We start from the raw sequence: 25,724 nt of genomic DNA, 5'->3' as shown, positions 1-25,724 counted from the left end.
CTGTATTTTGATGCGCTACACCTCTGATAATGCTATACCGAAAAAAGCGCTCTAGTAACTCAAAAAGCCTATTTTTGAAAATTGCAGAACATCTTAGGTGAAACCCCCCTATATCAAATGCAATGTGTTCAGCACAGAATTGTGAAACATTAGGTTCTGATTGCAGCTTCTCGGCCAACAAGGTGCCTCGTTGAAGAACGGCATTACTGCCTATCGAGGTCCATTCTTTTTAGAGCGCAGCTCTTTGGCGTCCGTTCCTGGGTTTCGCGTCGTCGTCGGCGTCGGCCTCGTAACCAGCTCCGCCCCCCTTTCATCCGCAGCTGGGGTTGACTCACTATCGGCGTCAGCGGCATCAGTCAGTCGCTGCTCTCTTCCCTCCTCCCTTTATCGTGTTGTCCGCTTGCTGCGCGCGCTTCTGCCCCCATCGTTTGCCGCTGGGTGTACACGCCGCCCCCCTCCCCCCTCTTCCTGCGAGTCTCCGGTTGTCAAAGCGCCGGCTCGAACTTAATTCCTTTCTTCGCTCCTCCTCCAATGCAACCCCTGTGCGGTGGCAATCAGAGAGCCAGATCGGTGGCGGCGGATCTGTACATGTGCACCGCCCGAGCCGAAATTGCCGCTGCCGTTCGCCCTGTGCGGTGGCAATCAGAGAGCCAGATCGGTGGCGGCGGATCTGTATATGTGCACCGCCCGAGCCGAAATTGCCGCTGCCGTTCGCCACTGCGAAATTATCTGCCAGTTCTTTCTGAGCCATGAGCGAGACGACCGATGGAAGTCCTCCGTCTGCTAAAAAAAAAATTCTGTGATAGCGCATACATGTGTTGCTCGATTTCTTTGCCTCAGTCTATCGAAAAGGTGAAACAGCTTATTTGCTGCGCTCAAATTTCGCATTAGGAAGTAACGTAATCGTCCGTAAATTTTTTCTGTTCATGTAGGTTATTTACCAACATGCAAATATAACCTTTTTCCTAAGTTGGTCTAGAGGTCATTGCTTCGTTTCAGAACATCAGCATATTGCCTATTTGGAGCGTGCAGGAAAAAACGTGCGTCCTGCAGTCTTCCAAACAAGTAGGTGGACATACCATATGAGCCACCGTTGTGACCAAGTTACGATTTGATGTCGCCATCCCCATGCACGAGGGAAAACAGGTGGACGGCCTCTCATTCAGAGCGCCCAACTCAACGCATGCGGAGGAGGTGGCGATCGCCCTCGCAGCCTCCGATCCCGACTCTAAATTCATCCTCACAGACTCTCGCGGAGCCTGTCGTAACTTTGAGTTCGGTTGGATCACTCCACTCGCTCAACAAATTTTACACCGCAGTACTCGCGACGGCGATCCAACTCATCGCTCAATCATATCCCCGGCCACCAAGGCATGCCAGGTAACGAAGCCGCCCATGAGGCAGCCCGCGCACTCACTCACCGGGCACCAGGCGTCCCTTGGGAGGAGCTTAACCCAGATCAGAGCCCTCTCCTTTCTTTTAAAGAAATTACTGAGCACTATCGTACCGAACACCAGCGATACCCAGTTCCTATGAATGGACTGAGTAAAGCTGGCGAACGAATTCTCCTCAGGCTCTTTACAAACACCCTGCTGTGCCCGGCGGTTCTCAAGCACTTTAATCCTTCTTTCGACGGCCGCTGCTCATTCTGTGGGGAGGTGGCCGACACCTTCCACATGGTTTGGGCATGCAGAAAAAATCCTTCTCTCCCCCCAATCACCCCATCCCCTACCCGAGAGGACTGGGAGGCGGCCCTGCTCAGCTGCCAGGAACTATCGGCCCAACAGGCCCTGGTTCGGCGGACTTGTGTAGCGGTCTCGACCAACGGGATCCCGGAATGAAGGACTCCGCCTAGTATTGTAAGGTGTGAGACCCATTAGGGGCCTCTCCCCCGAGCACCTCTCTGTAAATTACTAAATAAATGCTCTTCACCACCACCACCACCACCCACGAGAAAACAGCCGCGGACATTTTCCCAGATTTCCTTGTTGCAAACTCGGAACCCCTTTTTTTTCTGGGGGCAGCCACAGCGGACAGCGTTATCAAGCTGCGCTTATCAGTGAGGGTAGCCAAGTCTTGCATTAAGCAGGAGGAATTCCTTATCTCCCGCAAAGATAAGCTGGCTTTTTGTATGGGCTGTTTTCTGCTGCGATATTAAGGGGTTGTCGTCCGTTCGGCTGCACCTAAGGAGTCAGGTGGAGCTGTCAAGTAATCGCACAAGCCTCACCTTACCCTCGTCAGCATGGACCAGCCCCAGAACAGTATGATTGCTTTGGGTGAGCCAAGGATTAACCACTTGGACGGAATGAAGCAGGCGCTTGCTGCAGTGCAACCCCTCAACATGTTCTTTGGGTGATGTGTTGTATGCGGCCACTGTTTGTCATCTCTATAGTTAAAGGTAAGCATCGAAAGCAATTGCTTTACTGCTAGTCGGACGTCACTTTGCGGTCGGCATCAATACTAATAGTGCACACACTGTATAGTCTATAGGTTCATGCCTCATAGCCATATATAGCCGAGACCGAAGCACGTGGGAGTCGTAAAGAACCGCGTGATATAAATCCGTCCCGAACTTTTCTTACTCATGATACGCTCTCACCAGCTACGCATTTGTTCGCCACAAAGCAAACAGCTGCCCGCATTCAGTGGGCGTTGTTGGCTGTCATCGGCCCGCGGTTGGCCGTACGCGTATGTGCACCACTCCATAGTTTTTGGAGCACTTTCGATGCAGCAGAAAATAAAATGACCAAAGTGTCATGCACAGCAGAGCTACGTGAGTGTGCTCAATGGTTTTAAAAGGCCAGTGGGTGGTTATAGGAAGAAGGAAAATATGACAATAACGGCTCGTAGATCGGCGAATTCAAGCCGGGTCCTGAGTTATTTTGACCACCTGGGACGCTTTAACATGTATTGCATTGCACAACACATTGTCATGTTTTCGTATCGGCTCCATCCAACTGCGAACGCCGCGGTCAGGATTTGGTCCCTCATTGTCTGGATCCACAGCCGAAGGCAGTAACCACTGAGACATCGGCGCGGGTGGGTGAAAATATAACGAATAAACGCTGGCAGCACCAGGATTGGACAGAAACGTAGAGGCTATACACACGCATATACAGGAGAACAAGAAAACAAAGCAAGATAGCAAACACAAAAGTACTGAAAACTTGGTTACAACACCTAAGCTGCCCTCCGTGCGGTTTAACACACCGTGATTAGGTGCCGTGGCTCATGTGCCGCTGATACGTTTTACGGATGCTTTCAGCAAATTCCAGCTCAGCAAACACGTCACCAAAATGGATTAAGTAGTCGTGACAAGCCCTTCCCACAGTCCGATAAGGACTTAATGTACGGGAGGAAAAATACAAAGGTATACATTGCGGTGCTTACAACTTTAGGCGGTTTCTTTCATATGCCACGGATTCGTGGGTTTGTGATTTTTGACAAAGCAATGAAGAGGAAGGGTCGGGTGGGGTACGGGGGGGGGGGGGGGGGGGGAGATATTAGAGCAAAATCTCTCCTCAGATAAAACCTCCAGTCACTTGCGTTAAAACCGTTCGCGCGTGAACTCATTTCATCAGCACAGTTCTTCACGGCTTCTCCACATGTCGCCATGCTTTCTTTGCAGGAGTGCGTGAGGTCGAGGTGTTTCTTGGAGAGCCCGAGAAATGGACGAGAAATACTGGAAAGAAAAGTTGGCGAAGTTGGATCTTGAGCGCGAGTGCTCGGCACCGGACAAGACCTGCTGGTTGTGCGATGACCTCGAAAACTGGAACAGTGTCCTGAACGCCCTGCAACTCGACCTCATTGAGTGGCAAGTCGGAAAGCTGAAACTGCGCACTCAAGCGGGACATCCCTCCGCAGACTTGGAGAAGTTGAATGATTTATACACTGGAGCTTTTTTCCTCGTATGGCTACCGAAGAAACACAGTTGTATTGAAGCAATCAACCTTGGGGAAGGATATTCACAACCACACGTCACCGCCGTTCCTGATTCCATAGGTAGACGTACATCTAATTTGCGGCACATCGCCATTACAGGAGGCGCACCTTTGGACTGGGCTTTAGTTCTCGACGATTTATGTCCTATACAGCAACTCGAAGGCCTTAAAGTTAAAAATGAGGTCAAAATCAGTAAACGGCTAGCATTAAGGCTGGCGCATATTTTCGAAGCGAATTCTAGTTCGGTCAAGTCAGTGGCCGTATCGGAAGTCATTATGTCTTCCCTCGCCTCCAGTATTCTAACGAGTGGCATATCGAAGTGTGAAACTCTTGAGAAGCTAACATTAGGTTTTGGCTTATACCCTGCTGGATTAAGGGACTTAACGAGGCTGTTGCGGTCAACACAGACCTTGCATACGCTGCATCTTTTGGAAGGAATTTTGAATCATGGTTCCACTGCGAAATCAGATGAAGATGGCGAACTCCTGCTGGAAAGTCCATCGCTAGAAGCGCTTAATCGCCATATATTAGAGGATCCTTTCGGAAAGATCCTGACAGAGCTTCAAAACAACAGAACAGTGACGTGCCTAAAAATTAGTGGCTGGGATATGGAGCCCATGCCGATTGCCTCTTCAGTGGGTACTCTCCTTAAGTCAGTGCTGTCAGAAAATCGAACCCTTCGTTTATTGATTCTTAAATACTGCTATATCGACAGCGTTGGTGCTCGACAAATATCTGATGGTCTTCGAGGTAATCAGACACTAGAATGCCTCGATGTGTCTTCCTGCGACGTCAAGTCTTCTGCTGTGCGAGTTCTCTGCAGCACCTTAAAACACAATACTTCGTTGCGCCTGCTGAAGATTGGCGTATACAGGGCAACATCAGGTCAGCGGTGAGTGGGAAGCTACTCTTAAGATATTGTTACATTGTCTACGTGTTGAACGCAATTAAATACTTTTTTTTTTAAAGAATACTGACGTCAAGGCGGAAGTGTAGCTAATGTTAGCTTTTTTTCGCCTAAATTTTGTGCGGGGAGAAAGTTCAAAAATCTAAGTTCAGTTATATTCCACATACACTCGACTAAGGGTCACACTCGCCTACCAGCCCCTTTGCCCTACATGGGCGCCTCCTCATTGAGACCATTTTGTAAAAAAATATCAAGAAAAAATATCAACTGTGCTTACCTGCGCATGAATTTCCTCGCGTGGCACGCTCCCTGATAGCTTCCACACGACAGCTGCCTGCTGCGATTACTACTGTGGTGTTAGTGGCCACATTTATTTGCATGTGCGCGGGGGACGCTTGAGAGGCCGCACCCGCTGAGATCGGTAGGTACCTATGTTCCTTCCTTCCTTCCTTCCTTCCTTCCTTCCTTCCTTCCTTCCTTCCTTCCGCATGCGCAGGTGGTGGCGCTGCACCAACTTATTATTACTATCACCACGACCATTACTGGCGTCTTACAGCTTTCCCCACGGCGCAGGCATGTGCCAAATAGAGCAGAATTCAGACTCCCGTATTCAGTGTGTATGGCACCGGCTGACCACCAAGTGGCGCCTACAAGGACGGAGAAGAACAGCACAACTTCAGTTTGTTTGCTCGTGTATTTTCAGTTATTAATACAACAGTACTACATACGACTCATCGGTCCGAAAATCCGGCGTCAACTGACCATACAGGAAAATCGGACAGAAATCCCCACGTAACCTCATCAATGTTTTGCACCAGCGCTAAAGCCTGAAAGCGTTTTTGGTTATGTAAAGTCTTTTCGTTTTATTTATGTTTACATTACCCCTCAGGGTCAGTGGCATTATAGAGGGGAGTGGTAAATATTACAAAAACTGAGAGAAAAATACAAGTGTTTACATGAATGTTAAATAGCATCATAATATACAATGTAAAGCTCATGCTATGCGCAACTGCTCATAATTTTCAATGCCAGCAGCTTCTGCGAGAAGGTGGTCCCAGTCACGGGAAGTTCGCAGCAGGAATTACTGTGAAAGGCATTTCGTGTTGCATGACACAATTCTGACTGTGATTATGATCAATGCGGCGGGATACATAAATTGGCTGGTGGATGAGATGATGAGGTGAGGTGATCAGGATGAGATGAATTCTTGCACACATTGCATGTGTGACATGTTTGTGGATAGCCATTAGTTCTAATGCTATTGGCAGTTTATGTTACCCTGTCCTCAAGAAACAGGGCTGGCGGGTTAAAATCAGTTTTAACATATTATCTTCCCACTTCCCTGGCGCTGAACATGTTCAAGCACCAGGTCTTTTTGAAAGTAGGAAAGCGCCATCCGAAAGTTTACATTTTCTTTTGATGATTTCTTTGTATCTCGCAGGGAGGCATTATCTATGGACCTGGCCAGAAATCAGTGGTACGGTCGTGTGCAGCTCCGTTGGATAGAAATGGACAGAGAAGGCCTCGTTTCTGCCATGTCAGAACCGTTGCTGTGCCCCACCGAGCTGCAACTTCACACCAATGAGTTCTCGGAAGAGTCCTTCGCGGCTATGTGTTCTGCACTTGCTTCAAGTCAATGCGTGAAAGACTTAAAAGTGTACCTATGGAACCGCACATCAGCGTATGTCGCAAGCCTGCGCCAAATGCTTGAGGAAAATGAGTCCTTGAGGTTTCTTTCACTGCATGCTGCTAACGAAGAACCAGGTTTCGCTGTGATGGCTTTACAAGGGCTTTTGTTGAACAAATCTATGACAGACCTTGCACTAGCTTGCGGTGAGATGAGCACCGAGTCTGCAGAGCTGCTTGCAACGCTTCTCAAGACAAATGAAAACCTTCATAAGCTGGTCTTGTCATGCGAACGTGGGCTGACTTCCGACAGCCTCGATGTCATATCCCGAGCACTACTTCAGAATCTTTTCATCACTGAAGTGATCGTTGGGCGCATAACTCCAGCTATCAGGTTAGCTATCCAGCGTAATGTGTCGTCCCTCCACCGTGCTGCTAGTTTTGTGCTGAGGCAGGATGTCGGAAAACCGTGCGCCGAAGCATTCGAGTTTCTCGAGTCAAAGGCATCCTTAATTCCGTGTGTCGAGTCAACCTCAGGAATGAGTGAAACAGAAGCAAAAACTGCTGTTCAGGCAGCGAGGAGGTTTATCTGGAACAATTACCTCTTCATCAACCGGATTGTATCTCGCAAACTGGAGTGTCATGCAGGTGAATGCACTCAAATAGACAAGCTCAATTTGGAGTGTTGGATTGCCATCACAAAACACCTCAAGGTTTCTGACGTCTGTTATTGAGTGTTTGATAGCATCTTCAGCAGCAGGCCGTGAAATTATTCGTCCGAGTGTGGCTCTTCCTCAAAACCAGTTTTACATAAATTCAGTCAGATCATGCACTTCTGTTTAGGATGCGACATCCGACTGGATTCAAGTCAAAACATGTTCATTCATTGAGTGCACATGACCACAGTGTTTAACTTTTTGGTGGGCGCATACTTTTATGCGTTCTTCACGTGAAAGCGAACATGCAATTCATTCACCAGACACTGATGGTGTCAAAGTTTGAAAAGTTGTGTTGTGATCACCGGTGATCTTCGCATTTGATTCTGACTTATTTTGTACACTATATATATAGAGGTGTTGTCTGACTGGTCAAGCGAGCTATTAAACGTTTCATTTCATTTTATGTTTCTTTTTTTTCATAATTGAAGGAAAAGCAGTCATTCTAAGATTTCATCGCTGCGCTGTAGCAGTTTCTATGCTTTTTTCTCCTTTCTCAACTTCTTAGGAAAGCCTTTATAAGCACCAACTTTATATGCTTCTATGTAATTGGATTGCATAACCGTTATGTAGCTCATTGTTTAGTTGGTGTTTGCATGCCCGCGCGTGCTGAAAAAATAATCTAGCAAATCTTTCAGATGTGTGAATTAAACGGACGTATCTGCTTTCTGCAAGCCATACCGATTATAACCGAAATAGCGCTACTAGTTGGCGAATGAAACTCCAGCGCAGATTCCCTACTGGAATTTTGAGTCCTATATCCGAAAGCCATTTCAAAACATGAGATCGTATTCGAGTAATTTAGATTAATTTTGTGGGCACAAAACATATTCGTGAAGCAGATTCTATAGGCGCATATACAATTTACTATTAAAAAAATTCGAATAATCTCGCACCCCGAGTTAAGCAGGTTTTGGCTGACCAGACGTAAACAAGGATTCAGCAAAAATTTTAGGCACGAGAAAAGAAAATCTGTACGCTCGGTTAATTATTTTTCATAAAATAAAAAGCGAACAAAACCAAATTATCATACCTGAACAGTCCTACATGTTAAAGCAGTATGACAGTGTTGCGTTGCGCGCACATAGCTTTTATGCGCCGCTGGTGGCTTTAACTTATCCCAGCTCAAGCTGTCCATCAAAATACATCGCACTCAGCATAGATTTACAGGATATATGAGGCTATGGAGGCGTCTCGTTGGACAAGAAAATTAACTTACGTCCTGTTCAAATTTCATTTATTATTACTTAAGGCGAATTAATCACTAGCTTTTGCTTCAAAGTTCACATGGGGACTTCACCTGTCTATGATTTTCCTGCTTTCAAACTTCTCAATTAGTTCAGTTGTAGCCTTTTTTTTTTCAGTTTCTAAACTTGAATGTCATTCATCGCCTCGGAACAACCTTGCGTAATGCCGAGTTGGTGCATGCGGGATAAAGTGTCTCCTGAAAATCTTTCAGATGTGTATGTGAGACTAACATATATGCTTCTAATGTGACCAAGGCTAGGTGATTGGTGTCGTGGCGCCGACAAGAAAAAAGGTGAATTCTTTTTGTCCCAGCGACGTTTGTTATCACAAACAAGGCACCCCGTTTTTCAAGCGGTATCAGCTGTGGTCAGCGTTATCAAGGCGCGCCTGTGGGTTACGGCACCTAGGTATACTGGCGTTTCCTGGCGTCCGGTAGGAGAGAAGCTTTATCTTACACAAAGATAAGATGGTTATTTCATCATCAGTATATGGACTGTTCTGTGAAGTAACCGGAAAAACCTCACCCACCTCTCGTCATGCGTGGATAACCGCTAAGTGTAGGCGAATGAAAAGAGCTCCATAGGTGCACGCTTACTTGGACTGAGCCAAGGATGACCCACGTAGGCTGAACCAAGGAGGTGCTTGCTGCCGCTGAACTATCCAAGCTCAATCATTTCGGGGATTGGTTGTGGACTACTCCTGATTTTAATTTCTGCCTTTTAAGGTAAGCATCGATATCAGCTGTTTTACTGGTAGTCGGACATTAGTTCGCACTCGGCGCCGATATGAATAGTACGCAGGGTACTCATGGTGCTCAAGCTACGCCTCTATAACTATAGAGTGATACAGAACCACTTGAGAGTGGCGAACAGCAGCGGGATTTGATATCCTGTCAGGAAATTTGTTTACCATCGATTTATTGTCACCAGTTACACCGTATTGGTTTGGAATAAAACAAACAGCTGCGCGTTATCAGTGGGTGTTGTCTCCTGTACACAGCACTGCGCTAAGCCTTATGGGCAGTTCTGCGTCGTAAGATTTTGGAGCGCTTGTGACGTACGGGACAAAAACGAGACTTCGGTGCAAAGCGGCCGCACGCATGGCTTTTAAAACGTTAGTGGATGGTTTATTCGAACGAACTACGGGACGATCAGACAACTCATGCCACAATTCTGAGAAAGCAGTTGGATTTACTCTCGATGATAACTTTGTTGTTTTTTTTTCTACACTGAACGATTTTACTATAAGATGGGGCTTCATAAAAATGACAATTTTTCTGCAGGGCGAGGAAAGGACAGCGTAGGGAGGACAGCGGTAGGATGTTTTTTACTAATATACAAAATCACTATAAAACCTCAAATGCATTGAAAATCATGAAATAAAGAATAATGGCTTCGGCCCATGTATACTGTCAAAGTATGCAAAAGAAAACGGAACACAAAGTTTTGGTTTGGTTTATACGTTTTTGAAGTCCTAAAGTGACTCAGGCTAAGAGGGACGCCGTAATGAAGCGCTCAAACAGCACAGGCATAAGCCAATCCTCCGCATGAGATGGTCGAGGTCATTTTGAGGTGCACAAGAACCAAGAAGTTGCCATCGTGTAACCACCCCTTTCTTGGAAGCCAGCCCTTCTATTAGCTCGCTCTTCAATGGCCCATCTCACGTGCGCATTGTAAAATATGTTTTGGACTTCAAAATACGCACCCTTTTTTTCTTAATTACGATGACATCCCATCAACACGAACAGTCACGTGACCATGGATTTACGAAGCATTACGTGCCATCGTCGCTGCTTAAAGTTGTCTGTAGAGGCAGGCCAGGCCTTCATCAGCACCTGCACGCAAGGACTACCCATTCAGCACAGTGGGCCTTTTAGATTTACCAAGCTCGAGCCGCCAGCTGCCTGCTATAGCTGGCTGGCAGCAAATTCGTTTCTGACAGGAAGTCACACCGGGGTCGGGCTGCCAACAGCAACGTCTCGTTGCAGCGCACTGCACAGTAGGAATAGGCTCCTTTGGATGCTGAAGAAATGAATGAAGTTATTCAGCGAAGCCGCTACTGCAGAAAAAGCAGCTATTACGCTTCGGTACGACAGAAACATGTGCCCTTCGGTGCGTTGTGTGCTGTTGTGAAGCGCACGCGTATGTTTCCAGAGACCCTCAAAAGCATGCGACAAGCAGTCGCACTCTGGAGTCTTCCATTCCTCATCTCATCTGATCGAGGGTGTCGAGGGTCAAATTGCGCGTGCATTGCTCATCAGACGACACGCCGGGTTCTCGGTGGGCTGACTACGTATAGTAAATTAGATACGACCGCTGACAACCCATGTGATTGACTCTGGTACGGTCCCTGTGATTTTTACGTTCGTGAATTGTGATTCATGTGGGTTGTGAGAGGAAAAAAAGGAAGGATATATGTTCCTCCCAACCGCAATCTCTCGTCTGCCATAGTTCACGCGTAATCTGAACGAACAGATATTGAATGTCTTTCTGGCGAAACCATGTAGCGTTAACGCAGAGATAGCCATAGCTGCAGATCGCATCTGTAGGCTACAGCTCCGCCGTAGGGAAAGAGCTTACGAATGAAAGGCGCCACAATCCACATAATTGCGTGAGGATTGTTGCTCTAATTAAGTTGGCGCAATATGAAGCTAACTATTTTGCTCCTGAATCGCGAACAATATCGCGAACAAAGGCTCACGGTATTCTACGCCGCTCAGAGGATGTGCACTGTGGGCCAGCTGAAACAAGCGTCTTCGTAGCGATGGAGATCGAATACAACCGCACGAAGAATGGCAGTCCTTCCAGTCTATATCAAAATGGCCGCACGCGCTTCTCACTTCAATAGCCTTTCGCTGCCCTCCCCGTCGTCTGCTTGCTTCCCCCTGCTGGTCGCTAACCGGAAGTGGGAGGAGCACCCGAGAAAAAAAAGCGTACGTCTCGGTATAGTACACTATAGTCTCGGCAGCCAGAGGTTTATAATCAAAGAGACCCAGTTGTTTCCAAACGGCCTGGGTAAGTGTTCATTTTAAATTCAGAGATTACCCCCTGCTTCCAGAAGTGACGGTTTGACAGTCCAAACCCTCTGCCGCAGTGAAAACGCGAACCACGTGCGCGTTTGTAAAACGAGTTTTCGTAAGTCGCTTCCGACGGACGGGCCACCTAAAAGCAAGGGTGTCGCGATTCCGAGCACACGATTTGAGAACTGTAGTCTTGGGCGCAGAAAAACGTGCGCATCTTTGAGTTTTTTTATCGAAAAAGTGCGTCGCGATCGCGAGTGCCGTCGCAAGGTATCCTCCCCGCTAAACCGATTGCTGAAACTTCGCATATCGCGTGTTGCGTAAATCAGAGAAAATCGAAAAAAAAAATATCTCGGCCTAACCGCACGTTTGTTAGGCCGGCTAGCAATGCGCGCAACATCAAGCCTGGACCTGCATAGCGAGCAACGTAAACGGCGGGGCTCAAACAACATGCGAACGAGCCCGACTGAAACCAAGCCGACACGCCGCGCAATGCGAGCAACATTAAACCTGCACTTCAGCACGGCTTTCGTACCCGCTAGCGAACGAGCCAATTTAAAATCATGCCAAACGGCATTTAGTGCGAAGAAACACTGCAGCCGCTGGCGCTTCACACCAAATCATCCGAAAAAACGACTGACAACTGAAAACGACCACTTATCTCACAAAGACGCGGATCCACAACATTATTCCAGTTTGCCCGGCCGATCCTGTGCTGCCAAACCTTTCGGTGAGCCGCGTTGCTTTTTCTGGAAGGAATTACAAAAAATCTTGCCACTGCCACCTCGGTTGTTGCATCTATACGCGCAATAGAAGCTCGGCATCGCCGCAACACGTAGACGCCGTCAAAGCTTAAAAAAAAAAAAACGCTTCCCGCCAAAACTGTTGCACAGAAAGAAAACGAAGCGCGACTCCCAGCCCCGGCAATGGCGCCGGTGGGCGCCGGCGTCTGCTGCGGAGCCAAAAAGCGCGCGCTAACACGTGACTACGGCGCCTCGGCCAATGGGAGGCTCAATTCTCCGACGGCGCGCCAGGAGAGGAGGAGTGTAGGAAAGTTCAAAGCTTTTCGCTACATTTACTTGATGATGATGATGATGATGATGATGATGATGATGATGATGTAGCCTTCCCTTTGTAACGGGCGGGCGCCTACCAAAGGTGCCCTGGCTGGATAAAAACACCACTATCACACGCGAAGCGGCAAACACACACGCAAATACCGACGAAACAGTACTGGTCTAATGTCGCACCAGCGTCCACCACTCTGTCAATCGGCGCTTCGTCGCTGCAACTGCCGCATGGTTTGCCGCATCCGCTGTGCAGCCCTCGTTCGAATAACGGAAACCCAGCGCCTGCGGAAACGTAGCGCCCTCGTGCGGTGGCGTTGGCAGCTTCTCGCAGAGTAGGATGATGTGCTCCGTTGTTTCGTCGTGCTCTCCGCAGGCTCTGCACTGGGTGCATTCGAATGTAGTGTCGAAGCGCTTGCGGTACACAAGCGTTTGCATGGCACCCGCGCGTGCCTCAAACAACAGGCGGCTGCCTACACTGTTGTCGTAGAAGCTCTCAACGCAGATGTCCTGCTTGGCTGCCTGGTACACTTCCAGTGTCGACTTCCCCTCCATGGCAGCCCTCCGCGCCTCTCGCTCCTGCGCATGCACTTGGGTATTAACTGCCTTGGCCCATTTCCTCGCGTTGTCGGCTTGTACTTCACTTCTGAAGAAGCCGAACTTGCGACGAAGGTGTTGGAGCCGCTTCACCCATGTAGTCCGCAGGCAGTATTGACTTACATAGTCAAAGACTCTGCGCGCCCATCGATTTTTGTGCATCAGGCGCAGCCGGCCGTCGTACGCTATTTTGCTTCTTGCCTCGCGAGCCTCGAAGGTAGACCAACCGAGGTCTCCCTGCACTGCCTCGTTAGCCACCCGCCCATGACACCCCAGCGCCAGACGTCCCACCGCTCGTTGACCACGCTCGAGCCATTCACTTGTGGGCGCTGTCACGCAGATAACTGAGTTTGCAAATGACAGTGCGGGCACATGAACTGCCTTCCACAGCTCGCGGACCATAACAAATCGATTGCAGCCCCATAGGCACCGCCTTCTCAATATGTTTCCCGCTCGCTGCGAAGCTTGTTTCAAGTGTTCCTCATGTTTTGCAGCATATTCTGGCTGCGTGCTGAACCTAATGCCTAGGTATCGGTATTCCGTTGCCATCTCGAGGACGTCCCCGTTTGGTAGGTGGACCAGCTGCTCGGCGTCCAGCGGCGCTGAAAAACACAGCACCGCCGACTTCTTTGAGTTGAAGCTCAGGCCAAGTGGCGCCATGGTCTCAGCGCATATGTTGATGAGAGCCTGGAGGTCCGCATTGGTCTCTGCCATTAATACTACATCATCGGCAAAGACTAGGCCCGGTAATATCCATCGGTCATTTACACCACCGCTGATGTAGCTTAGCGTGAACCCCAACTGCGCTTCCAACAGCTTGCGCTCCACCCCTGCAGCGTACAACATATACAGAAGAGGGGACAACGGGCAGCCCTGCCTCAACCCTTTCTGTACGGCCACTGGCTCCGAGCTGACGCCGCACACTGTGGCCACCACTGTGCAGCGTGCATAGAGGCGACGAAGCACGTCGATCCAGGCGGAGGGCATTTCCAATGACTCTAGGCGTTGCATTAGAGGCTCATGTGGTGCGCTGTCATACGCCTTCGCGACGTCCATAAAACAGCAGGTCAGCCCACGAGCTTCCCTTCTTGCAACCTCAATACACTGGGTGAGGACAAAAATATTATCCTCCAGCCGCCGGTCTCGACGAAAACCATTTTGGAGCTCCGTCAGATGCCCATTTTGCTCCGCCCAGCCACTCATCCGCACTTTTAACACCTGCGTAAACACTCTGTACATTACGCTTGTCACTGTCAGAGGCCGGTAGTCACGCAGAAGGCCGCTGTCTCCACCCCTCTTGGGAATCAGTGTCACTCTTGCACGAAGCCAGTCTGCTGGTATCGGTGCACCTTCCAGAATGTCCCCGAAGATATTCGCCATTTGTTTTCTTGACTGGGCACCGAGGCACTTGACGAGGCCAGCGGGGATGCCATCCAAACCGCAGGCTGTACGCGCGCTGATTTTGCCAATGGCCCTGTCGACCGCTCCACTCTAAACCGTCCAATGCCTGTCGTCCGGAGGTCGTGAGGGTGTTTCCACGCCTTCGAAGACGTATGGCGTGCCATCAGTTGCGTATAGCTGCCTCATGTGGTCTGTCAGTATGCGGTGGAGATCGCCTGTCTTTCCCGTTTCTTCATCTCTGATCAGCGGGTCTGGTGTTCTGCCGTCCATAGACGCTACGTACGACCAAAATTTAGCTGCTGCATTATTACCAGCGGACTTAATCTCTGCGAGCGTCTGCCGATCTGCCTCGGCAATCTTACGCTGTATCATTGCCTGCATTTCGTGCTTGCGTTCGAGGTAGGTGCCCCAGGCTGCAAGTGCTTCATCCGTGGTCAGCATCTTCAGAGCATAGCGGTGATGGCGGTTTGCAAGCCTTCGCGCTTTATAGGCAGCTTTCACCTCATCATCCCACCACATTTTTCTGGACCGTCCTCCTCTCGAGCGGGCCAGAGTCTCATGCCTTGCCATGGTGCTACGCAGTTCAGTCACGTACTGGTCGTATGTCGCGGACTCTTCGCGGGCCAGGCTTTCTTCGAATTCTTCTGCGACAGCCTCGTACGCCTTGATGGGCAGGAAGCGCTTGGGAGACCGCCTGCGATTCCGTGGCGTACTGCGCCTAGCGGAGGTTGTAAAGTCAAGTCGTATGCGGTTATGGTCGCTTCCAAGGCTGTAGCGGCCCTCTTCATCTATGTGCACGCGACACATGAGGGAAGCTAGGCGCCTGCTGACAAGAGCATAGTCTATGCAGGTGCGACTCCCCCGAGCACACCACGTGAACGCACCTTGGCAGTCCGCCCGCAGATTAGTGACCTCCAGTGAAAGGTCCTGAGCCAGAGTCTGCAGGAGCTCACCATTGGGATCGGTGTACCCGTCCAGCTCTTGGATGTGCCCGTTGAAGCCACCGAACCCAATAATTTCCTTGTCGAGTGCCCAGCGGCTTGCATCTGCTTTGATGCATTGAATGATGCTCAAATTCGCTTGATATTGGTCTGCTGCCCCGCCTAGGTACACGACACACACGGCGACCGGGGTACCAAGTATATGCCCGGACACCCATGTGTGATCAGCACAGGGCCCCCCCAGGTGCATAGTGTTGGTATTGCCATCTGATGTCATTCACAGGAACGCGCGCTGTTAGATGGTATAGTTCTTGTTTCTCCGGAAGGCCGGCAGATGGCGCCACGGGTGCCATTGTTGTGGAAACTTGCTTTATTATGTTGCCGCCGCAGCCGAAGAGGGTTTAAAGGGATACTGAACCAAACTTTTGGAGTTGCTCTTTTACATGTAAACAAGAGCTTGACTAGTAAAATTGATAAATCCGACAAGCATTTTAGCGAAAAAGGCAGATAACACGTTTTTTTTCGCGATTTATTGCCGTATCGTTGCACCTGGCGGCCGCCTGTGGAAGCTGCGACTAGACGTCATTACACCCAACGTTAGTTCCATTAACGTTCATTACACCCGCGCGCCCACCGTTTCCGCAAAAGCACGATTGCCATCGCTACTCGCGGCTTTTCCAGTTTTAGTTTTGCGTCGGCCGCTCCTTGTCTGTCTGTCGTCTGCTCACGGCGTACACAGATATGTCAAGACGTTAATCGATGCTGTCTACATACCATAACCGTATGCACGCTTATGTACGCTAAATGCAGCTATTTTTTTCCGGACCTTACGTCATTTCTAACATTAGCACGTTTAGACGATGTTTAGACTAGTGGCGCCATCTGGTGGGGAACCATTGTTGTCAACAAACCGACGCTCCTCAAGCCAAAAGGGGGCAGAATCGTCATTCTAAATAACAAACAAAGCAAGTTTATTACTCGTACGTTTTCTTATCGGCGAAAGGAGACGAAGCGAAAGACCAGTGGCCCATTTATGGCCACTGAACGCACTGAAGAAGGCAGTTACAACGACGAATCAAGTCCGAAGCGAGGCTTCAAGCATCGAAGGGCGCCGCCATATTTGTCGCCGCGGGAATGCAAGCGAGCGGGGTGCCATGACGTCACGCTCTCGCCATCACGCCAGGCGGGAGGGCTTGGCGCGCGCTCGTGAAACATCGAAAATAAAACCATCCGCTGAAAAATATGCGCAGTGACGACTAGATTTCGGTGTAATGACATTCCGAGAATCTATTTTCAGTGTTTTTGCTCAATTTTAAGATTTTGCTTCAGTATCCCTTTAACCATGAAAGGAAAAAAAACTCGGGGGGGAGCGTGACGTCACCCGGCTAGAGTTCGCAAGCCGAGTGTTTATGGAGCCGTTTTCTCCCTCAGTTTTTCGTTCTCCCAGTCAGCCCTTTATGTTTTGATTCTGGTATGTTTTAGTGCCCGCGTGGCGCGGAGCGTCTACAGCAAGGAGGTTGACCTACAGTCAGACTCATGCGCGTGCGCAGCTGGGTTAGATTTTACCGCACGACATCACGTGGCGTGATCACGGGGGAAGGGGGGGGACAAACTTTTTTTTTTACTATATATAACTTGTTAAGACTAGGCTTCAAGGTTGTCGCCGGACGCTCTCTCCTCACTTTTTTTTTTGCTCCATGGGTTTAACGAATAATTCCTACCAAAAAAAGCACGTACAGAGGGCAAAACACATGTCTAGAATGACCGAACTGTGCGTTGCGCGGCTCCCAAAGCCTCTGAAACCAGGAAGGCAAAGAATGACGATCAAATCCTATGAGTTGAACTGCACATGCTTATATCCAGACCATTTTTTATCAAATGTTATATCGCGTGTTCAGCCCGAAACACTCCCAAAATGTGTTCTAGACAAGCGTTTCGCCCTATATCTCACAACTGTAGCAGAAAGCGAAACTGACCTCCAAACGCCAACTCTTTGCGACATGCGGGCGCTATCACACCGTTGGTATGGCCCAGATAATTTTAGGGTGAAAGCCTTACTAGCCCGATTAAGAGAAAAGCCAGCGGCGTCTGCAGATGGTACAGAAAATATCAGCGATGGCAAGAAAAATGGTGTGACATCAAGCGGCTGTAGTACGCACACAGAGCGCCGAAATTTCAGCTTGCCGTATACGTTCCATCCCTCTTATAAGCCCACAACTGGTTGACCGCAACGTTCTGCCAATATTCCAGACTACATTCGCACCACAATGTTGAGCAACCGCTCGTCCCACAGCACTCCGCGTAATGTCATACGATTTCTCTTTGCATGTTCTAGTCAAGTTGGAGATTAGCTTGCGACAGGGATTCGAACCGATGACATTGCACCCTAAGTTGTATGCTTGCCCAGACTTCTCCTCTTACCTTAGGGCCCCGGTGAGGTGTCCACCGGGATGTGAGACAGTTACTGAGCCCTTTCCTTCCCTCAAAACATTTTTCGTGTCAACATTTGTCAACTTGTGCTTGCAATTTATTTTATGTACGTACTTTATTTTTGTGACCCATTATTACCATCTCTTCTCCCCCATATGTAATGCGCCAACAGGGCTCTCAAGTGTTAATAAATGATAATGCCCACAGTGGCATCTGCAGCGTGCTGATGTTGGTGATTACAACACCACGGGTTCTTGAGCATCCCCGCATGAAGATGATGGTGAGCAGTGCGTCACCACGGACCCGCGCACCTGCGCTTACCGTGCGTGGCTCAGCCATGTCCGGGGAAAAGGGGATCCTGGTGGTTGAGCCGATGCCGAGTGTTTGGACCTTTAAGGCCCCTCGGGGAAGGCAACACACCAGTTTATTCCCAGCTTCCCGTAAACGGCACCTTCGGCCTGACCCGACGGAGAGAAATTGGCAGTCACCTTTTCCTGTCCTCCCCTCCGTCTTTCACTTTCATATCCCTTGATCACAACTCTCCTGTCTGCTATTCACGTCTTGGTTTTTCCTTTTTCCTGGCGGCTGGGGTTAACCTTGAGTGATGAACTACCCCGAGTTTCGTCATATTGGATATAGTTGTGGTGTACAGCTGACATGGGTAGGACTTGCGAGTTCCTGTCCCTTCCCTTCATTGGGCTCCATGGTGGGCGGCTGGCACCGTGGCAGAACAATAGACATATTTCATGGCTCCCCCTTCAAAAAAAAAATGATCGCCCTCAAAAAAGTGTGCGGACCTATATGACAGTGAAGTACTTCCAGGAATCCAAAGAAACTTTCCCGAATTCCACGTTCTCCACAGCGAAGAGACAAATAAAACATCCCAAACAATATCTCCATTTTGGTAGCAAAAAGCCTGACCGATGCATTGGGCACGGGTTACAAGCTAAAAAAAAAATGTTGACACACCGTGCTGTGCATGTATTGCTCATGTATTTCACAGGTCTTTTTACCTAAACACTGCTAGGGGTAAGTATCAGAAATTAGCTTTTAATTACAAGTAGCCCCTGTAGTAGTTGCATAAAAATTAAAATCATAAACGGAAAATATAAGCATAGATGCTCTGTGGCCATATCCTTGCAAATTGCTTGGATTCCTTGGATTCTCTTGACCGGGATGTTTTACAGCATCAGCTAGTCTCACATATATCATTAAATAACTGGCGTCAACGCCGTTTTTGTTTTACCTCATGTAGCCTATGCAGTTCTCACTTTGAATCTAACGCCTTACCAACATGTCACTATGCTTTCTTCGCAGAGGTACGTGGGAAGGAGACCTTTGGCATGCACGCAGTATGAATGAGGGGCGCTGGAAAGAAAGGTTGTCTAAGTTGGATCTTGAACGCGAGTGCTCAGCATCAGAGGGCACCTGTTGGCTTTGTGACGAACTCAAAGACTGGAACAGTATCCTAAATGCTGTACAACTTGACCTCGATGAGTGGCAAGTAGGAAAGCTGCAACTTCGAACTACACAAGGATGCCCCTTGGAAGACTTCGAGAAGCTGAATACTTCATACAATGCAGCTTTTTTCTTGGCATGGCTACCAAAAAAGCACAGTTGTATCGATGCAATCAGCCTGGGAAGAGGCTGTCCGCATCCGCATGGCACCACTCTTCCTGACTCCATCACTGCACATGTATCGAATTTGCGTCACGTCTCCATAACGGGAGACGCATCTTTTGATTGGGCTACAGTCCTCGATGCTCTGGCTCCTATACAGCAACTGGAATCCCTTAAAGTTAGACATATGGTCACATTTAGCAGAAGGTTGGCATTAAAGCTGGCTGAAATTCTATCGGCCAACTCCCGTTCGGTCAAGACAATAGCCGTGTCGGCAGCCATCATGTCTTGCCTTGCCTCCGACATTCTTGTGAATGGCATTTCGAAGTGCAAGAACCTCCAGCAGCTAACATTGGGTTTTAGTTTACAACCTGCCGGGTTGAGAGACTTCGTGACTTTTTTGCGGTCTACACAGACGTTGCATACGTTGCATCTACCGGAAGAGATTGTAAGTAATGGCTGCACCACGGAATCAGATGAAGACGACGACTTCCTGTTGGAAGATGCATCGCTCGAAGTACTGAATGACGATTTCTTCGAGGATCCCTTCACAAAGATTCTGACAGAACTTGAAAACAACAATGCAGCGTCTTGCCTGACAATATCCGGCTGCGACACGGACCCCATTCACATTGACTCTCCCATGGGGGCTCTGCTCAAGTCAGTGTTGTCCAAAAATCGAAGCCTTCGTTCATTGTCACTGCAAGGTTGCTATATTGACAGTGACGGTGCTCAACAAATAGCTGAAGGGCTTCTAGAGAACATCACACTAGAATGTCTTGATGTGTCTGTCTCCGATGTGGAGACTTCGCCAGTGAAAATCCTCTGCAGCTCATTGAAGCAAAATAAGTCTTTGAGCCTTCTGAAGATCGGCTTCTGTAGATCAACACCAAGTGAACGGTAAGTCTGATATTATTTAAAGATAATCTAATACTGTCTACGCGTTTATTGCACTTTCTTTAAACAGTTAGAATGGTTGGACGCAAATGAAGTTAAGGTTATTACAGAATCTGTTGCATTTCGAGGAAAGAATAAACCAAGTTTTTAGGAAAATAAGGACTGAGAATGGCTATGTCGGGAAATCGCAGCTCAACTGCATTTTTTATCAGCACGCATTAAATGAGAAGGAAGACTTTCACAACAGCGAGCTGAATATGATGTCGAAGAGTGCGCAAATGATTATAGTAGGATAGAACTTAAAAAAAAAAACTGCAGTTGCTAACACTGAGCCATGGTCCGCAGCGTCCTCCATTACACTGCTATAGTCAGATACAACTTAAGTCTGCAGTGAAGCTCCTCCCACATTCAGCCTCTGCGCGCAGAATTCTTCCACGACGAAAAAGTAGTCAGCTGCTTAAACGTTTCTTGTCACGTAAATAAAAAGCTTACCACTTGAAAAAGATTATGAGCTCTATAATTTTGACACCTGGATTGTTTGATATAGTCAAACATTAAAAAGCTCATTTCGCTTACTGTTGCGATTGGCCAGCGGAGTAATACAGAACGCCGCGGACCGCGGCCCAGTGTTAGCAGCTGCTGTTTTTTTAAGTTGTATCCTACTATAGCCAATGACAGCAGTAAATGAAATCGGCTTTTTAATGTGCGACTTTATTAAACGAGCCAGGTATCAAAATTCTAGAGCTTACCATTTTTTTTCTTGTGATTAGTTTTAACTGCGGACTACTTTTTTGTCGAGGAAGAATTGTGTGCGGCAGTCCTGAATGTGGATGGAGCTTGACTGCAGATTTAAGCCGTATGTGATTATAGTGCTGTTTTCTTCTGCCTTCCAGTCGGTAGCATGCTTGCCTTTAGTATTTTTGCTCAGAAATGTGTTCCCTATACCGTTAAACTGTGGCGCAAGAATTTGAATTCCATGTTGTTTTCCTTACATACTTAGCGAGTAGGACACAGATTGTGAGCGTGTTTTGTATTATGGTATACTACGTTTACGTTGAGCTGATATTCGATGCCTAGCTGGAGCAGTGCTATTCTGCTGAAGCGCAAAATTGTACAAACATTCTTATTTAGCCCTTTGCGGCCAGGCTTATTAGGATTCGTGCACGCGACTTTTCAAAAATTTTCCCAAAAAGTCTTGCAATGTTTTCACGTAGTGAATGATGTCAGCTAAATTCCAAATCCCAGCTGGAAACAATGGCATGGCCATGCAGTGTTTAGAAAAAATAATCGTTTTTCCAAGCCAAGCTAATAGAGACGGATGTTGCAAAGTTCTATGACGCGCCTTTGAAGTGCTGTCTGGTGCTGTCGTTTATTTTTCCTGGACCGCGGGTGAACGTTTTAATAAAGGGCACTGTTCCTGAATTTTAGTTCCGGGAGCAGCTTCGGATGATAAGGAAAATAATTAATTGATCATAAATGTCTTACAACCGCATGAGGGTGAAAATATGTGAGCGTAAATGTGTGCGCCGTGTGTTTTGAGCTATTATGCTGATTTTGTGATATAGATGTCTAGCTCAGGCATACAAATTTTCTCGATAGTAAAACATAATGCGTGTTTGAAAGAATTAGATGGAGAATAAAAATCATTTGACCAAAACCAATTAAAATAATTGAGCTATTATGCTGATTTTGCGATATAGAACTCTAGTATAGACATACAAATTTTGAGATTTTTTTTGGTAGTAGAGTGTAATACGTGTCAGAAAGGGTTAGATGAAGAACGAAAATCATTTGGCCATAACCACTCAAAATAGATTTGGAGTTTTCTTCAATGCTTTTATCTTTATAACCTTCATGTCGCGATAATCTTTTAATGATTCTCCAGAAGATTTGCAACTTCTTTTATCCCTTGTGCATAAGTAACTAGAGAGAATTTCATCTTCAGCCGACGCTTATTTACACGGAAGTGTGTAGTGCAGTAGTTTCCATTCTGCTTTTTGAAGGACGGAGATTTCTACATGTCCAAACACTGACCTGAGTTTTTAAAGGACTTTTTCACTTTCCCTCAGTTACTCAATATATCTATTGTATTCAGATTGAAAGTGCAGTTGGACACTCGAACTCTCGCCCTTGTTTTATTTGTGCCGTGATTGTGCATAACCATCGGTTTTCTGTGTTGTACACTTCTTAAGCGGTCCCTTCTTTATGTGGTTTACAATGTTTTGCAGCCTATTATCCGGACAATCCTGTTGTACTGTAAATGTTTTACCGTTGATTGGTCGTTCCTGCGTGTACACATTACCAGTTCACCAGTTTTTTTTTTCTTTTGCTGATTTGTCTTTGTCTTGCAGGCAGGCATTGTCCACGGAGCTAGCCCGAAACCAATGGTACGGTCGTGCGCAGCTTCGCTGGATAGACATGGACACCCAGGGCCTCATCTCTGCCATGTCGGATCCGTTGCTGGGTCCCACTGAGCTGCATCTTCACACCTATGAATTCTCTTCAGACTCTTTCTCCGCCCTGTGCTCTGCACTGGCTTCCAGTTATTGCGTTAAGGAGTTATCAGTCCACCTGTGGGAAGCCACTTCAATGCACGTCGCCTCCCTGCGCTCAATGCTTGAGAAAAATGATTCTCTGAGATCTCTCACGCTGAGTGATGGGTACAGAAAACCTGGCTTCGCTGTAATGGCATCGCAGGGCCTTCACTGTAACAAGTCCGTCACAGACCTTGCACTAGTTTGCGGTGAGATGAGCACCGAATCTGCAGAGCTACTTGCAACGATTATCAAGACAAATGAAAACCTTCATAAGCTGGTCTTGTCATGCCCACGTGGGCTGACTCCTGACAGCCTCGATGTCATATCCCGAGCACTACTTCAGAATCTTTTCATCACTGAAGTGAAGGTTGGCTGCATAACTCCAGCCATCAGGTTAGCTATCCAGCGTAATGTATCGTCCCTCCACCGTGCTGCTAGTTTTATGCTGAGGCAGGATGTCGGAAAATCATGCGCCGAAGCATTCGAGCTTCTCGAGTCAAAGGCATCCTTAATTTCGTGTGTCAAGTCAACCTCAGGAATGAGTGAAACAGAAGCAAAAACTGCTGTTCAGGCAGCGAGGAGGTTTATCTGGAACAATTATCTCTTCATCAACCGGATTGTATCTCGCAAACTGGAGTGTCATGCAGGAGAAGGCACTCAAATAGACAAGCTCAATTTGGAGTGTTGGATTGCCATCACAAAACACCTGAAGGTTTCTGATGTCTGTCATTCGGAGCACTTGAAAGAGTGTCAATGACAAGCAGACAACATACTTGCTGTAGCTTTTTAGTGAGAATAGGTGATTTGTATTACTGGAAACAAGCACCATAAAAGCAACGGAACCTTTCGATTAGGCTCACTTATGTGCACATGTGTCCTGAAAACGAAAATGTCAGCTTATTGGAAGATGGACACAGGACTCATGACATTTTACACGATAGCAAATACAGCTCGTTCAGTGCAAAAGCCATCGGCGTAGTCGGCATCGCATATTGGAAATAATCGAGGGCTGCGTAAAAAAAATTGCATCACAACCGTTTGCCGCAGAATATTCCGGATGGTGTCATGAGATTCAGCGCTTCGTAAACCATAAACTTACGAGTTAGAGCCTAGCTGCGGCAGGGACTCGAACCGGCGACCTATAATCGGGGCCATGTAAAAAAATCACATCATGGTAATGTGTATTTCTACTTATTGACGATTGATTGATGTGTGATAGGCGATGACAAGTTAATGAAATCATTGTAAATAATTAATCGATTAATCAAAAAAATGGAAAAAGGGGGTTCAAAGTTATCAAAATGGTCAGAATGAAAAGCCAATGCTTTTGTGCTAATTAAAAAAAAATTGAGTGTAATTCATCAATAAGTGAAACAATTGAAAAAAAAATGCGCTGAAAGGTATCAAATTGCTCAGAATGGAAAGCCTAACCCACTACGCTATCGCGTCATACCCTTAAGTGTCCTCTCCAATTTTTCTAATCTCATTCAGCTCTAAGCGAGTGCTTGCACATCGCGGTGCTCGACGCGGAGCACATCCGCATGCTGTCCCGTACGTCTAGTTCTCAAGAACAGTGCCAAGTTATTTGTGTATTCTTTGACATACTTGTTTCCTTTATGAGCGCCGTAAGATTCTCATGTCACCTTGTTTGCTCGTTTTAATAAACGTCTGTTCTATCAACTGCAGTGGCTTTTGCGTGGGTGGTTGAGGGGCACGATAGGAGCACGACAGTGATCTGTCGCGCAGCCACAAAATTTGTGTACAGAGAATTCCGTTTTTATGTGCGGGAATTTAAAAAATTCCTGTGAGCAAACTACTGGCCTAATCGAGAGCAAACTTCGCTCACGGGGTAGCATATTATGGTCTACGTTATTTTAGATGTAATTAAACGTCGGTACTTGCCTGCATTTCCTGAAATTAAGAAGAAACTGCTGTCAACTGCGAGAAAAGCTGTCGCAGACGAGAGCTATAGACGCTTTACAGCGGCGTATCATGGGGGCTGCCATCTTTGATCACGTGATCACGCCGCCATTACTCGCCTCCTGACCGCTCGGCGCGCGCCTCGTCGCGAAGGCTCCTGCGTCGGATGGTTCGGTTCCGACAGGCAGTGTTTCGGCTGATACGGTTGTAAAGGAGAGGGAAGACGACACTATGGTTTGGCCAAAGCTTGGAAGGACATGTGACAACCCTAATTTGATCACTTCAGGCGTGAAAACGCGATAGGACTTCATGTCGCATAGAGCCGCTGAGCTCTCCGCCTCTTCGAGCCAACGGACGGATCGCCTGAATGCTTGTCTTTGCATGCGCTGAAGGCTCTGCTTAATGTTTTTTTGTTATTATATAAAACGTCAAGGTTGAATGTTCCTGCGGCCTTATAGGTCGTTGTCCTATCGTGTACCTGCATGCAGACACTGCTGTAAAACGCTCACATGCACATCGTACTCATTTCTTTACAACCTGTTAACGGTGCTTAGGAAACCTGAAATATTTCCTACTGGTTGGATAAACATAGAAAGGCGACAAATATAAATAGGCACACCAAGGTTGACTATCATGGTAGCAGTACCATGCATCAAGCAGCCGTCATAATCTGGCGTACAATCATTTCGAAGGATTCCGCGATATAATTGTTATAACGCGCGCATGGCAACGCGTTCATGCTAGACGAATTTCACAATAACGTCAGCCTCATATAAAAATTTTTGGTACGCTCGACGCTCGATATGCGGACATGAAAATGCTCATGGTCTCTTTGGTTGTAATTAACCAGCTTCAC

General features: G+C 47.6%; 2 protein-coding genes across 2 annotated transcripts; both read left to right on the top strand.

Annotated features, from left to right (window-relative positions):
- The first annotated feature begins 2,167 nt into the window (after positions 1-2,167).
- LOC149335207 (uncharacterized) lies at positions 2,168-7,592 on the top strand. Its single transcript, XM_089551885.1, has 3 exons — positions 2,168-2,398; positions 3,629-4,834; positions 6,291-7,592. The coding sequence occupies exons 2-3, from the start codon at positions 3,669-3,671 to the stop codon at positions 7,207-7,209; spliced, it is 2,085 nt and encodes a 694-aa protein (XP_089408011.1). The 5' UTR covers positions 2,168-2,398; positions 3,629-3,668; the 3' UTR covers positions 7,210-7,592.
- Positions 7,593-11,420: 3,828 nt separating this feature from the next.
- On the top strand, positions 11,421-24,628 carry LOC149335206 (uncharacterized). Its single transcript, XM_089551884.1, has 3 exons — positions 11,421-11,453; positions 19,212-20,414; positions 22,763-24,628. The coding sequence occupies exons 2-3, from the start codon at positions 19,249-19,251 to the stop codon at positions 23,703-23,705; spliced, it is 2,109 nt and encodes a 702-aa protein (XP_089408010.1). The 5' UTR covers positions 11,421-11,453; positions 19,212-19,248; the 3' UTR covers positions 23,706-24,628.
- Positions 24,629-25,724: the final 1,096 nt, after the last annotated feature.

This window comes from Amblyomma mixtum, chromosome 7 (assembly GCF_055824585.1).
Source record: "Amblyomma mixtum isolate Tamu chromosome 7, ASM5582458v1, whole genome shotgun sequence".
NCBI lineage: Eukaryota > Metazoa > Arthropoda > Arachnida > Ixodida > Ixodidae > Amblyomma > Amblyomma mixtum.
This window is presented reverse-complemented; position numbering and strand designations above follow the sequence as displayed.

Bases quoted from the DNA above. Each gene is read 5' to 3' on its own strand.
- LOC149335207 (XM_089551885.1), top strand. From the start codon at position 3,669: ATGGACGAGAAATACTGGAAAGAAAAGTTGGCGAAGTTGGATCTTGAG. The intron at 4,835-6,290 runs GTGAGTGGGAAG...TGTATCTCGCAG, and splicing joins AGGGCAACATCAGGTCAGCG to GGAGGCATTATCTATGGACC.
- LOC149335206 (XM_089551884.1), top strand. From the start codon at position 19,249: ATGAATGAGGGGCGCTGGAAAGAAAGGTTGTCTAAGTTGGATCTTGAA. The intron at 20,415-22,762 runs GTAAGTCTGATA...TTTGTCTTGCAG, and splicing joins AGATCAACACCAAGTGAACG to GCAGGCATTGTCCACGGAGC.